This window comes from Vigna radiata, chromosome 1 (assembly GCF_000741045.1).
Source record: "Vigna radiata var. radiata cultivar VC1973A chromosome 1, Vradiata_ver6, whole genome shotgun sequence".
In the NCBI taxonomy this organism is placed as follows: Eukaryota; Viridiplantae; Streptophyta; class Magnoliopsida; order Fabales; family Fabaceae; genus Vigna; species Vigna radiata.
This window is the reverse complement of record NC_028351.1, coordinates 1,617,764-1,630,936: the sequence shown is the minus strand read 5'-3', so window position 1 is coordinate 1,630,936 and position 13,173 is coordinate 1,617,764. Positions and strand designations below refer to the sequence as shown.

Genomic DNA, 13,173 nt, shown 5'->3' with positions numbered 1-13,173 from the left:
GATATTCAATGATGATGGGAAGTGTAATATAATCTTTTTAAATTTGATATAAGTGAATTTTAAATGGATTTTAAAGTATTACTCAAATATATTTTAACGTATTAAAGTATACAAATTGTAGGGTTTATATATATATATATATATATATATATATATATATATATATATATATATATATATATATATATATATATATATATAATTTACCTTAAAATTTAAGTAATTACATAATTTTGTCCCAACATATTTTTTTGAAACTATAACATTTGTGTTTGTATTAATTAAATATAAACGTAACCTCAAATTCAGGATTTTATTCTAATTGCCCCATGTTATTGTATAAACAAATTTCTCTCTCTTTCACGATGTTTGAGTTATCAACTAAGCAAATCTCTATTTTTTTATTTTTTTTACACATATAAAGGATTTGGAATATCTCATTTTAAAGCTTTTTGAACATTAGGTATCACGTCAAATTTCAAAACATAAATTATCTTGTTACCCAACAATTAAAAAGATAAATAAAATGTTTCTTTCTAGTTTTTTTTTTAAATCTTAAGAAATTTCAAATAAATTATATTAAATAATGACCTGTTAGGTTTTAGATATTTCTAAGGTTCAATGGGACACACTAAACGGTGAGAATAATAAGGTGGAAAATGATATTTTAACATCAATTTTTTGACATCATTTTAACACTACACACGTGTCAAAATATAGTTGGACGATTTCAAATTAAAAAAAAAAAATTGGTTTTTCTCTTCCAAATATGTCCTTACATCAACCTTTTTTAATATGAAATCATTAAATCACATTTTGACACGTGTGCAGTGTCAAAATGATGTAAAAAATTAGTGTTAAAATATCATTTTTCTAAAGGTGTCCTTGTCTATCCTTCAAGGATAGATATTGCAAAGACAAGGAAACTATCCTATAAAATAAGGGTTCCATCCCCATCAACAAATATTTTTCACACATATTTTTATTGTATTCATAATATTACACATAATACAATGTAATAATGAAACACATTTACATTTATTTAATATAAAGTATAAAAATAAAATGAGTATATAAAAATATTTTTTATATTTTAAAAAAATAAAAAGTAAAAATATATATCATTTATAGGATATTAGTGGAGAGACATGATGAACATTGAAGCTTCTTGCACGATCTACTCATCCCTATTAAATTCAAACACCCAAATTAGAAACACACTGTTTCTTTTTTTTAATGTATTTATCTTTCTATTTTTTCTGGCTCAGGAAAATTAATGGAATAAAATAAAATCTCTTTATATTTTAAGTGACACACGTCAATAACATATGAAAATCAGTATTATGCAAAGGTGGAAGTATATTAAATGTCAAGGGTTGACTTTGAGTAAAATTCATAATTATTTTTGTATTTAAATATATAATTTTTTTGTCTCATTTTATCTCTATTAAAATATAAATATATTTTTATATATGTATATGTGTTTTTTTTAAATATTTTTTAAACTAAAATTATATTAAAAGAAACACAATATCAAAAGATATACATTTTTTAATATTAAATCTTAAGAAATAAGCTGTGATTAAGTAAAAGTTAAAAAGATTATAAAAGAAGTAAAAGTAGTAAAAGGTATGTTTTTATAAATAAATTGAGAAAATAATAACAAAAAAGATAATATAAATTTTTTAAATTAAAAATGTTTTAATAATTTAAACTAATAAACTAATATTAAAATTACCATCGATCATCATATAGATTTATTTAAAAATTAAACAACTCAATTTAAATTATCTGCCTAGTGAAAATGTTTTGTTCTCATTTATTTATAACAAAACGTTTACATGTTTCGACGAATATTCAAAGCTGAAGTTAATGCAATTTGCACATATTTTGCAATACCCATGAAATTGGTTTCCCTAATTCCCAAAGTTGAGAACTCGTTGTCAGTCAGGTACAATGCAATTTCTCAATTAAATTCTCAAATTAAAATTTCCTTCTAAACTCTCATTTATTATATGATAAATGCTAATAATAACACTTATTGTCACTATCATCCTTGTTTTTTATATTTACATAATTCCTCTTAATTTGTTTAATCAGTGGTCTCAAGTTCAAATTTATGATATAAAAATACACTAAATATTTAATGATATTGTTTTTCCTTCTCTTTTTTGAACAAAAATGTCTCTTATATGCTGTAGACTTTTGTGGCATATAATACAAATAGAATGGCTTGCAAAAACTAAATCAATAAACCCAAAATTAAAGAGAAAATTAAAAAAAAGGGAAGAATAAGATCCCTTATGCTTATTGAATGGCTTGAAAAAAAAAAAGTTACATCTATGACTTCGTAAATGCATCAATGGCCAAGTATGACCCACAGCCTTCAAAGCATTATTTTGGCCCGTACTAACAATAATGGCCCAAGAAAATAAAAAGGTAAAAGAAGAGGAGGAGTGTTTCGGTCTGCACCTCCAACCTCCTCTAAAAATTATATTTTTAATCTTAATTAATATTTTTTTAGTTTTTCACTTTTAAATTAAAAATATCCTATTTTGAAATTTGTACGGATGAAAGTGAACAAAAAAATATAGAAAACGAACTTCGAAATTGAGCTTACTAAAATCTTCATAGTTCGAATTCTCGATGTTCTTGTTGGACTTCTATTTAAAAGATACGTTGTTGTGGAGAATACTTCTCTCCATAAATATTTTGGTAATCTTTTGCATTTTAACATACACTCGAGCAACATCCTATTTATCCATTCCTCCAGTCCGTTGTGGAGTGTAGGGAGTTATTACTTCATGTGTTATACCATTGTCACTACAGTACTTGTTCATTTCGTGAGAATTAACTATCCTCAACCGTCAGTTCTGAGCAGCTTGACATGTAGTCCAGATTGTCTCTTCACCATGACACAAAATTTGACAAAGCATGAGTAAACGTTCTTCTTTTTCTTAATCAAATAAATCCAAATTTTTTTGGTCCATTCATAAAAAAAAATAAGGAAATACTTGTTACGTCTAATTGATTCTTGCTCGAAGGGTCCACACACGTTTGAGTAAACCACTTCAAGAGGTTGCTTTGCCTTCTTGTTTGTTGTTCTCTTGAACTGTTTCCTGGTTTGCTTTCCAACTACACAACCTTCACACACCTTCTTTGGTGAATGAATCTCAGGAACTCCTTTCACCATCTCTTTATCTTTCAACTGATTCAAGCTTCTGAAATTTAGGTGTCCATAGCGGTAATGCCATAACCACACTTCTTCCTCAGTATTGATAGATAATAAGCACTGAACAGTTGTAACACTAAGCTTCACCTTGAAAGTTCTGTTTTTGGCTAGTGGAGCTTTGAGCACGAGACGTCTTCTGTCATCAAATACTTCTATATGCTTTTGATGCATGTTCATAGTATATCCTTTATCAAGCAACTGCCCAAAGCTGAGCAAATTGCTCTTCATATTTGGTACGTACAACACATTATTCATGTACGCGGGTTGTCCGTCCTTGCGTCTGATCAGGATCCTTTCGGCGTCTTCGGCCATTATCACATTGTTATCGGCAAACCTTACGCTGCTTTTAACACTCGAATCCAGATCTATTAGCCACTCCTTCTTGCCAGTCACGTGGTTAGAGCGGCCCGTATATAAGTACTAAGAGTCTTCTTCTTCTACATGGCTTGAGTCTTGAGACATCAACATGTGTTTGCTCACTTCTTGACATTTGTCTTCACTGCATGTCTCAGTCTTGCACCTGTTCCAACACCTTTCTTGTGCTAACTTCCACTGTTGCATTTCTTTATCAGAATCAACAACACTCATTAAAAGAATGTGATCCAAATTAGAATCACCTACGTCTGCATCCTGTGCAAGATTAACTTCATCTTCCTTATTCTTCTTTACGGCTTTGTTTGTCAGCGTTCGCTTGAGTAGTGCCCATACTTGTTACATGTATAGCACTGAATGTTCTTCTTATCGACATTTTTTCTACCTCTCCCTCTCGTTTGTTTTCCGCCTCTTTTGTTGTCACTATACTCTTCTCCAACAGCCTGATAAGAGACATTCACATTTCTTCCTCCGGATCTGCCTCCCCGAGATCGGCATCTGCCTCTTCTAGCGCCTCGTTCTCTAGGTTTAAAACTGCTTCTTACTTGTAAAGCTTGGTTCGAACCCATTTCATTTCCGGCTTTCTTTTCTTTCAAACAGACGTTGTTCATGGGCCTCCAACGAGTTCTGCAACTCTTCCACTCTCATATTTTCCACGTCTTTGCATTCTCCAATTGCTACGACGATATGATCATGCTGCGGGATTAGCGTTCTAAGAATCTTCTCCACGATTTTCTTGTCCTTCACCACTTTGTCGCATGCTCTCATGGCATTCACCACCACTTGTATCCTCCCCATATACTCAACAATCGATTCTTGCTCTCCCATGCCCAAGAGTTCGTATTGTCTTTGGAACGACTATAGTTTGATCTTCTTAACTTTACCTGTGTTACTGTAGTCTTCTTGAAGAATGTCCTAGGTCTCCTTCGTCGTGCCTGCCTTTGATACCTTTTGGAAGATGGTGGCTGATGCAACAACATTCAGGCCTTGCAGTCTAATGTCTTGCTCTCCTTATACCATTACTTTGTCTCTTCAGAATATTCCTTCAATAACTCCTTAAAACCCTTGACTACCTCGTCCACTTCTTAAAAACCAAGAACGACGTCCATTTTAACGCAAAGCCAAGAATGACGTCCATTTTAACACACCAGTCATCAAATCCCTTTTCGTCAAACACCAGGAGATTATTGTCTATCACGCCAACCACTTCTTCTTGATCGGTTTCTGCTGATCCACCAGGTTTTCGAACTTGTGCTCTGGGTATGACTGTTAGCGTGGCTGAAGCGTGGTGTAGAGAGTAAGAGAGATAGAGCAGAAAATAGAAGAGAATGAAAACGTGTGTATTACGTTGACATTACGTTGACGCCCATAGGAGTCTCTGAAAATCTCTCACACGTTGAAGAATCTGAAGACACTGCAGCAGGAGGCAAGGATGCTAGCGGTGGCGGGATGGCCTCATCAGCAGCCGATGGCGGCTTGGCCTCGTCCAGAGACGCCGCCGGCTTGGCTTCATCCACAGTCGCGAGCATGGTTTTGTCAACCTCCGTAGTAGTGACGCTTTCAACGCAGCAACGCAGCCTCCGTGATGCCCCACAGCCTTGGTGATCAAAGAATTCAAATCTTTTGTTTATACTCACTGTCCTGTAACATCAAAGAATCAATCTTTTGTATATACTCAATAAAATAGCATAATTTTTGCATATGGTTTTTTATTTTATTTTGTTTTAAGTAATTATGTTCTTCATTCCTCTGCTAATCCAAATCTAATTTTTATGGAATTTGAAAATGGATAAATAACTTTATTTAATTTCAAACTATAAATATTTGTATGATAGGCAATTAATAGATTAGAATATGTATCAATAAGTAGAGTTTTATGGCGGACTCAAAGATCCTAATTTCAATAACTAAAAATTATAATAAAAATTAAATATCTAAAAAATATTTGACGAGAAAAACTTTAACATTTTTAAGAGAATATCTGTAACACCTATTTTTTAGATGTTACGGTGTAATGTTTTTTTCATTTTATCATTTTTATACTAACTTTGAAAGACAGTAGTGGTAAGATTCGAGGATTTCAATATCAGCCTAAGTATAAATCAGTAATTGAAATATTTAAGTTAAGGTTTATTTTAATACCATGTGGATAATTATTAGAGTAGAGTATATGTTTTTGATGACGTGAAATAATTAATTGAGTTAAAAATATGAAAATAAGAACATAATATCAGCAAAATAAGATTGACCTAGTGGTACAAGAGCTCCTTCGCCAAAACCTAGAGGAAGGGGAGGTTCTGCGGTGTGAGGAATAGAGAAGAAAAGCAATGCGTTTTGGAAAGAAGGAGGAGAAGACACAGAACGGAGGAGAACCGTGAGCTGTGGGCGTGGAGGGTGAGAACGTGAGGTATTCCAAGGGTTTTCGATTTGAGAAGTCGCCATAAGGACAGGACTTCGGATCAAGGTATGGGGAGCTAAACTTGTTTCGTTAGCTTTTGATTGGGTTATTCGATGGTTGTATTTCTGTTCAGCCTATAGATGTTTAAGCAATGCAAAAGTTTTCTTAAGTTTGTACTCACAACCTTTTTGAATAAATACTATATACTACCCTTCTGATCGAAAATCCAAATTTAAATAATAAGATTCAATAGCTTATGATAGGTTCTTCTCACTTTTAAGTAATGATTACACAATGAAAATGCCTTGAATTTAAGAGTGTGGCATGCTAAAAGATTTAATATACTATCTTTTTTGGAATTCTTTCTTAATCACTTGCAGAGAGAAACACGCCTCTTATAGCAATTGTTTTGTGATGTGAAGAAAAAATAAACATACTTCAATACTTCAATTAACATGATTTGTAGTTCCTACAGAAAGTCAAGTAACATTATACTCTTACATGAATGTTTTTGACATCAAAAAAATTGTTGCAGTTCTGTCCAAAATTATTAAAAGGAATAAAACTGGAAGTGCGACCTGGAACCCCTCTTGCATACCTTCAATTGGGAACAACGTGATTTCAATGAACCACTGGCTTATAGCATGTCTGATGGACACTTTGCCCATCCCAAATGTGGTTTTCCCCCAGTCAGACAAACTGGAATTAATTTATTTAACTTGCGTTTGTTTAGGTGCAAACTTGATTGTGGTCCTTTAAAAACAATAGTCTTTTGCGATTACATCTGATCACTGGTATATGGTGGAGTAAAACATGTGATATTTATACTACTCTTTTAGCTGCTTGTGCATTTATGGATTTCAGCTCTTGTTTTTGTTTGAACCATTTTCTTTACTTTTTTATCTGACCAAAGCCATGGGACAGGAAAAAAAAAATAGTTTCATTTGAGAAACTGATCGAATAAATTAAAACTATTTTTTTTGTTAATCTATTATTTATTTTATGTATGAAAGAAGTAAAAAAAAAAAAACTATTTTGATAGTTAAAATTTTTGCTTTGAATGCTAACAGTTACTTAGAATTATTCTACAACTTCACTAATTAAGTTTTAATTTAAATTTCAACACAGGTTTTGTTGTATTCTTTTAATTGTAATTTATAATATTGATATTATATTGTAAAATGCATATCATGTTCTGTTTTTCAGTAATTACGCCATTTTTGATTAATTGAGCTTATAATTATGTTGCATACTCTAATTGAACGGAAATAAATAGGCATAGGGTAGTATTATATCTAATGAGAACCAATTAGTTAAAAGCAAAGAGTTACATTGTAATTGGAAAGTTGTACTGCAACAAAGAGTAGAAGTTATTGGGGAGTTGTAAAATGATTGATTGGATTACTAATTCTTGCTAAAAACTTTACATAACCGTGATTAACTGTCTGAATATGTAAGTGTTGGAAATCATGTATTGTTAAAAAAAAAATTGTATAATGTTTCGGATAATTGTGGTTTGAAGGGTGAGGTTGTTGATGCATGAATTTTATGACTAATTGTTTGGAAGTTTTAGGTGGCGAATTAGACTCTAATGCATTTGTATATTTTTATTTCATCCTTAAGTCACTGGATAAGTTCCAAAATGGTTTTGGTTGTGTATAAGTTAGATTCCAGCTTGTGTGTTAAGTGTTCACTTTGTTGTTTGCTGTTATAAAATCTATATAAGACACTTTTTGGTTTGTTGTCAAAGAGGTTCGTTGTCATTACTTGCTGTCATTGCAGTTGCTGTTTCAGAATTCTGCACATTCTGTCATTGCTGTTTTGATTAAAATGCTGCAGAAAATTGTTGGCTCTTAGGGTTTAAATTGCTGCAGAAAATTGTTTGCTGTTTTGATTAAAATGCTGTAGAAAATTATTTGCTGTTTTGACTAAAATCCTTGCTGTATTGAGCTGTTTTGATTGTTGTTACTGCATTAACATCTTTGCAGTATTAGGTTGTTTTTACTGCTGCTTCTGTACTAAAACATTGATGTTTTACAACTTTATTGGGTTTTATAATTGAGATGATAATAAACTGGAAATTTTTATGTTGTTGGGTTATAAGGAACGTATGTTGAGTCATGTTGTTGGGTTATAAATTAACATCTCTAAATCAATGGTTAATGATGTGTATATTGGCTGCTTGGTGTGTATAACCTAATGAAAAATAAAATTGGTGCAAGGGTTGTTGTTAGGGGGGGTGTAGATTCTACTTGTATGAATTTATTTGATGCTAAGATGCAGTAGGAGTATCATGAAACCCTGTCCAGTAATATAAACTGTTTGAAAAAGAGTTGGCAATCATTGAGGTGGGTTGGTAGGCTATAATTCATGTTACAGTAATATGCTCAAAGGATGGTTTATGGTAATTAATAAATGTCAAGTATGCATATTAGAACTTAGACTAATTATGTCTGTGTGCTATTTCAATTATAAAGGCTAATAAAGTGAAAGAATTGAAATTAGATAATATATTATGCAGATTGTTTGGATACCTCGTGATTGGAATTATAATTTAGTAAAGATAAAATTAGTTAATTGAATAGGAGGAGGTTTGGGGTATTGTCGAAGTAAGTGATTGGGATTATGTAGGTCTCAAACCCGGTTCACGTTGCGTAATATATATATTGCTTGAAAAATTAGTCTGCATCATTTTATTAAAATTAGTATAGCTTTAAGGAATGTGCAGGGAGGGAACGTTGGTGTGGACTGAGGTAAGTATATAGCTTGTAAGTTGGATAAGTAAGTGAGATGTATGTGTTTCTTGTAATATGGCATGGGCTTATGATTGATAATATATATATATATATATATATAGCTGCTGAAATTATTTGTATAGGAGTATAAGTAGAAGTTTAATGGTAAATGGTTTTATGTTATTAGAAAATGTTGCTGTTAAGTTATAATTAGGTTCACATAGTTAATCTTACTGTAAATTAATGAGTATTTGAGGTTAAAGTTACATTAAGTAGGAACAGGGAAATTAAAATAAAACAGACAGGGTACGTATGGGATGTGTTTGGTATTAGAGATATGTTCATAAACTTGTGGTGATGCTGTTTGAAGAGACTAAAGTTTGAACTGGATGACCTGCCCTGAATTGTCGTATTAAGCGTTATGTATAAAAGGGAAATGGTATTACGTCATATATCTGATATTGGAAAGGTGTAGAATTATACTATTTTATGATTTTATTAGATTTGACTGTGTGGTTGTTTATGTGTTTTAAATGTTATCTCACCCATACATTCTGTCTACTTGTCTGTGTGTATTAACGAGAGAGGGGATCGACTATGGGAGTTTTATTTAAAGTTGATCTATTTATGTAAATGGTTGTATCAAACATTTTGCGTTATTGTTGGATTTGGATAATTTCTAGTTTTATGTTCTAAAAATTTTATTTCTTTTGGAAAATTTTAATTATGTTGTGATTTTAAATGAGTATATTTATTGAACTATGAAATTGATAAAATTACATTTGTGGTAGAATATGAAAGAATTTTTAGTACAGAATTCTTATAGATTAAAATAGAATGATTTTATTCATGATTGCGAAATTTTTATTTTTTTACACGTTTTCGTGACATCAAAATTAGGGGTGTTACAGTAGTGACAAAGTTTGATTAGCCTTCTTGACCAACTGCTATTTTTTGCATGCAGATAGATTGTTAGCTGACTTGTTTGTGTCCAAGCAGGAGGAATAAGATGCCTCCTTACGACTGTATGTTTCTGTTTAAACCTCATATCGCAAAAGAAGCTATTTTGGATTTAGTTGTAAGGGTGGGAAAACATGTGTCTGGAAGAAATGGGGTTGTCACTGATGTTAAGAATCTCGGAATTGCTCAGTTGGGATATGGTGTGAAGAAGTTGGATGGCAGATGTTATCAGGTGAGGTTGATTGTTTGTGATGCATTACAGAAAGTTTATGCATCATTGGTTGTTGTTGTTGTGCTGTTTATAGTACCTGTTTTTATGTAAGTATTGACGTAATTTTGAGCCTAGAGAATACTTCAGGAACTTCACTGAATTACTCTACTATTTAGATGGTGCAATTCAATTAATTCATATTTTATTTTACAGCTGTTGAGGTTAATGAATTCATTTGCTAATAATATAGTTAAATTTTCTTGTAACATTAATTCTGATAGAGAGTATTTATGTGGTTATACATTCATGAAATTTTTGTCTTGCCATTTAACCTCATTGTGGTAACTGAACTACCAGTGCACCAGTAGTATGTAGCTAGACCACCACCATTTAGGTGAATCCTTCATAGTTCTTGTTCTATTTATGTCAAAATTTCATTGCTTTAACTGTTTAATGATCTGGGTCGTGTTAGTCATGGATAGAATTGTGTGTATAACATCATTAAATTAATATAATGGAGGTTGATATAAAAAATTCTTTGGTAGTTTAGGTATTTGATCAATGGAAATGAAACACTAATTTAATTTTTAGGGTGTAAAGGAGATTACCCAAAAAGAAACACTAAAATCTATGAGGGAAAACAAGTGAGAGATACATCGGCCAAAGTGGCATTAGACTATATGGAGAATGAGCATATTTAGTAGAATCTGCTGCTTAATTAGCCACCCACTGAATGAGACCACACTAGATGTCCATCTTGCATATCAGTGATCCAATGAACCACACTGACACAAATGACAATTAGTGCAACTGTTCTGGTAAAATGAGACAGTCTAAAAGCATGGTTCTCGTTGTCAGGAACCTTTGAGGACCTTTCTAGTGCTATAAAATTCTGAAGATTGAAACAGACTGATTCAGAGGCAAAGAATAATGATTACAAGCTTATGATTGTCAGTATATTCTCACTTGCCATGGTTCAGATAAAGTGAATTGGGACATATGATTGAGAAATGTTTATTGAATATTCTGTTTTATGCTTGCAGCTACTGAAGTTTTTGTGAACTTTATTTAGTTTGAGAGTGTGACTTTAGTGAAATAGGAAGACTTAAAAATTAAAATTTCTTTTGAGTTTGAATGGAAATCATGCATGTGTACCATTTTCATTTTTTAATGGATGTAGGGGACGCTGATGCAAATGAGCATGATGGCTACACCTGAAATCAACAAAGAGTTACATTACCTAAACAAAGAAGACCGGTTATTGCGTTGGCTTTTGGTCAAGCAACGTAACACAAAATTTGGGCTTGATGTTCTAGAGGATGAAGGCAGGTTGGAACTAAGCAAATTTTCCCAAATCAGTAAACTTGATGAAGAGGATGAAGATGAGAATGATGACGATGAGGAGTACCAATTGGAGGAAGAAGAGACAAAGTAAACTAAAAGATAGCTGAGTATTTTGTTAGCTTCCATAAAATTAGTTTGCATTGTATTTTCAATGCCAAGATTATTTGTTTGATTTGAGAAAAACAAGATCACAATAGATTTTTATCATAATCCCTAATTATATATATATATATATATATATATATATATATATATATATATATATATATATATATATATATATATATATATCAAAGATTCATTTTTAAGCATCAATTATTATACTTCGTCATTAACCTATTTTTTTTATTTTAATTTTGGTGATATTATATATGAGTTGTCTTTATTTCCTATTTATTTTTAAAGGTAGAAAGCTTGGATGTGATCTTGGTCTATATGGTGTTGTGGGATAGATAGGTTTGGGTGTATGAAGTAATATAATATAGGGGAAGTTTTTTACTGGTGAATATTGATGTGAAAAAAAGAAAGAAGTGAAAAAAGTGATAGGAAGGTTTTCGCAAACAGTTGGTGTGCATAGCGATATTCATGGTTAATGATGTAGTGGTACTTGGAGAAGGAAGAGAAAGACCACTAATAAAGTGAGTGGTATATGTGATTGAAATTGTTTTGAAAGTGGTTTTATTCAACTTTTTTTTTACAAAAAAATATAAAAAATACATAAGAAAAACATGATATTATTAAAGATTTTATGTCAAACGAATATATATTTTCATTTTTTTATTGTTAAATAATAAAGAATAAATTATGACTATATAAATCAAATGAGATATCAATTAATAGCATAAAAATAATGATCAAATGTGTTGATAATAAAATTGAGAACTCCATATGCAATATTCCATTTAAAAAAAATGAGATAAAATGTTGTGGTGAAAGAAAAATATCTTGAAGATTCCAATAAACTTGATGGATTTTGAATGAACCAAACCATTAAAGTTGAATGTAAATTATTTAGCCGAAGAAAATTTCTTTAAATAAAATGAAATTAGAAGTTAAATAGAACAAAAAAACATAAGTTAATGTTACATAGTAAATTAAAACTTTACACTGAATACTTAAAATTATAAGTTAAATATTATCACGTAAAAGAAAAATAAATAAAAATAATAAAAAGAGCAGAAATGATCTAATTCAATGTGTAGTTAAAGCTGTGAAAAGTAAAATGCCATGAAAATAAGAAGTTTATAAATTTTGAACAAGTTGCAATTAAAAAAAAGATAAAAAGAAATAAAATAAAGAAGAAAAGGACTACAAAATTAATGATCAAATAAAATAGTGAATATAAATTTTGTATTTCATGTGATAAATTATGAATATTATAATAATTTAAATATTGAAATGGAAGATAAAACGAGACAGAAATACTGATATTTATTTTATTAAATATTAGTTATTTTCATTTCTATACGGTCAATATATTTTTTCTCAATCAAAATAGATTTAGATAATATTTCTGCTAAATATTATTTGTTTTTTTTTTTTCATTTTGGAATTGTTGAAATAAAGTCTTTGAAATGTCAAATAACACCATTAATAATTTTGAAACCATGTATTATATAATTTGAAGCAAAATAAATTTATTTTTAAAATTTTAATTTTATAGAACACACAAAAAAAATCGAGTATCTATCATAAAGTATTTTGTTTATTCAAGAAAAATTATTTTAACATATATTTTAAGCGTGTAATTTATTCAAAACAAATATTACTTTTACTAACAACATTTTTTTATGGAAATATATATTTAAACATAGATTAGTATCTACGAACTCAATTCTAACAAAATGAATTGTGAAAAAAAATAAAAATAAATAATCGGTGGCATCCATTGGAGGAGTATAAGAAAACAAAAGAGGTGTCA

At 30.5% G+C, this 13,173-nt stretch overlaps 1 protein-coding gene across 2 annotated transcripts; it reads left to right on the top strand.

The window, feature by feature from the left end:
* Positions 1–5,823: 5,823 nt before the first annotated feature.
* Positions 5,824–11,462, top strand: LOC106763758. Of its 2 annotated transcripts, none has more exons than XM_014647924.2 (3): positions 5,824–6,068; positions 9,706–9,929; positions 11,089–11,462. In XM_014647924.2, the coding sequence occupies exons 2-3, from the start codon at positions 9,747–9,749 to the stop codon at positions 11,341–11,343; spliced, it is 438 nt and encodes a 145-aa protein (XP_014503410.1). In that variant the 5' UTR covers positions 5,824–6,068; positions 9,706–9,746; the 3' UTR covers positions 11,344–11,462. The 2 variants fall into 2 exon arrangements, with proteins under 2 accessions (XP_014503410.1, XP_014503405.1); XM_014647919.2 differs by having other exon boundaries at positions 5,826–6,068; positions 9,702–9,929.
* The last annotated feature ends 1,711 nt before the right edge of the window (positions 11,463–13,173 follow it).

Bases quoted from the DNA above. Each gene is read 5' to 3' on its own strand.
- LOC106763758 (XM_014647924.2), top strand. From the start codon at position 9,747: ATGCCTCCTTACGACTGTATGTTTCTGTTTAAACCTCATATCGCAAAA. The intron at 9,930-11,088 runs GTGAGGTTGATT...TAATGGATGTAG, and splicing joins TGGATGGCAGATGTTATCAG to GGGACGCTGATGCAAATGAG.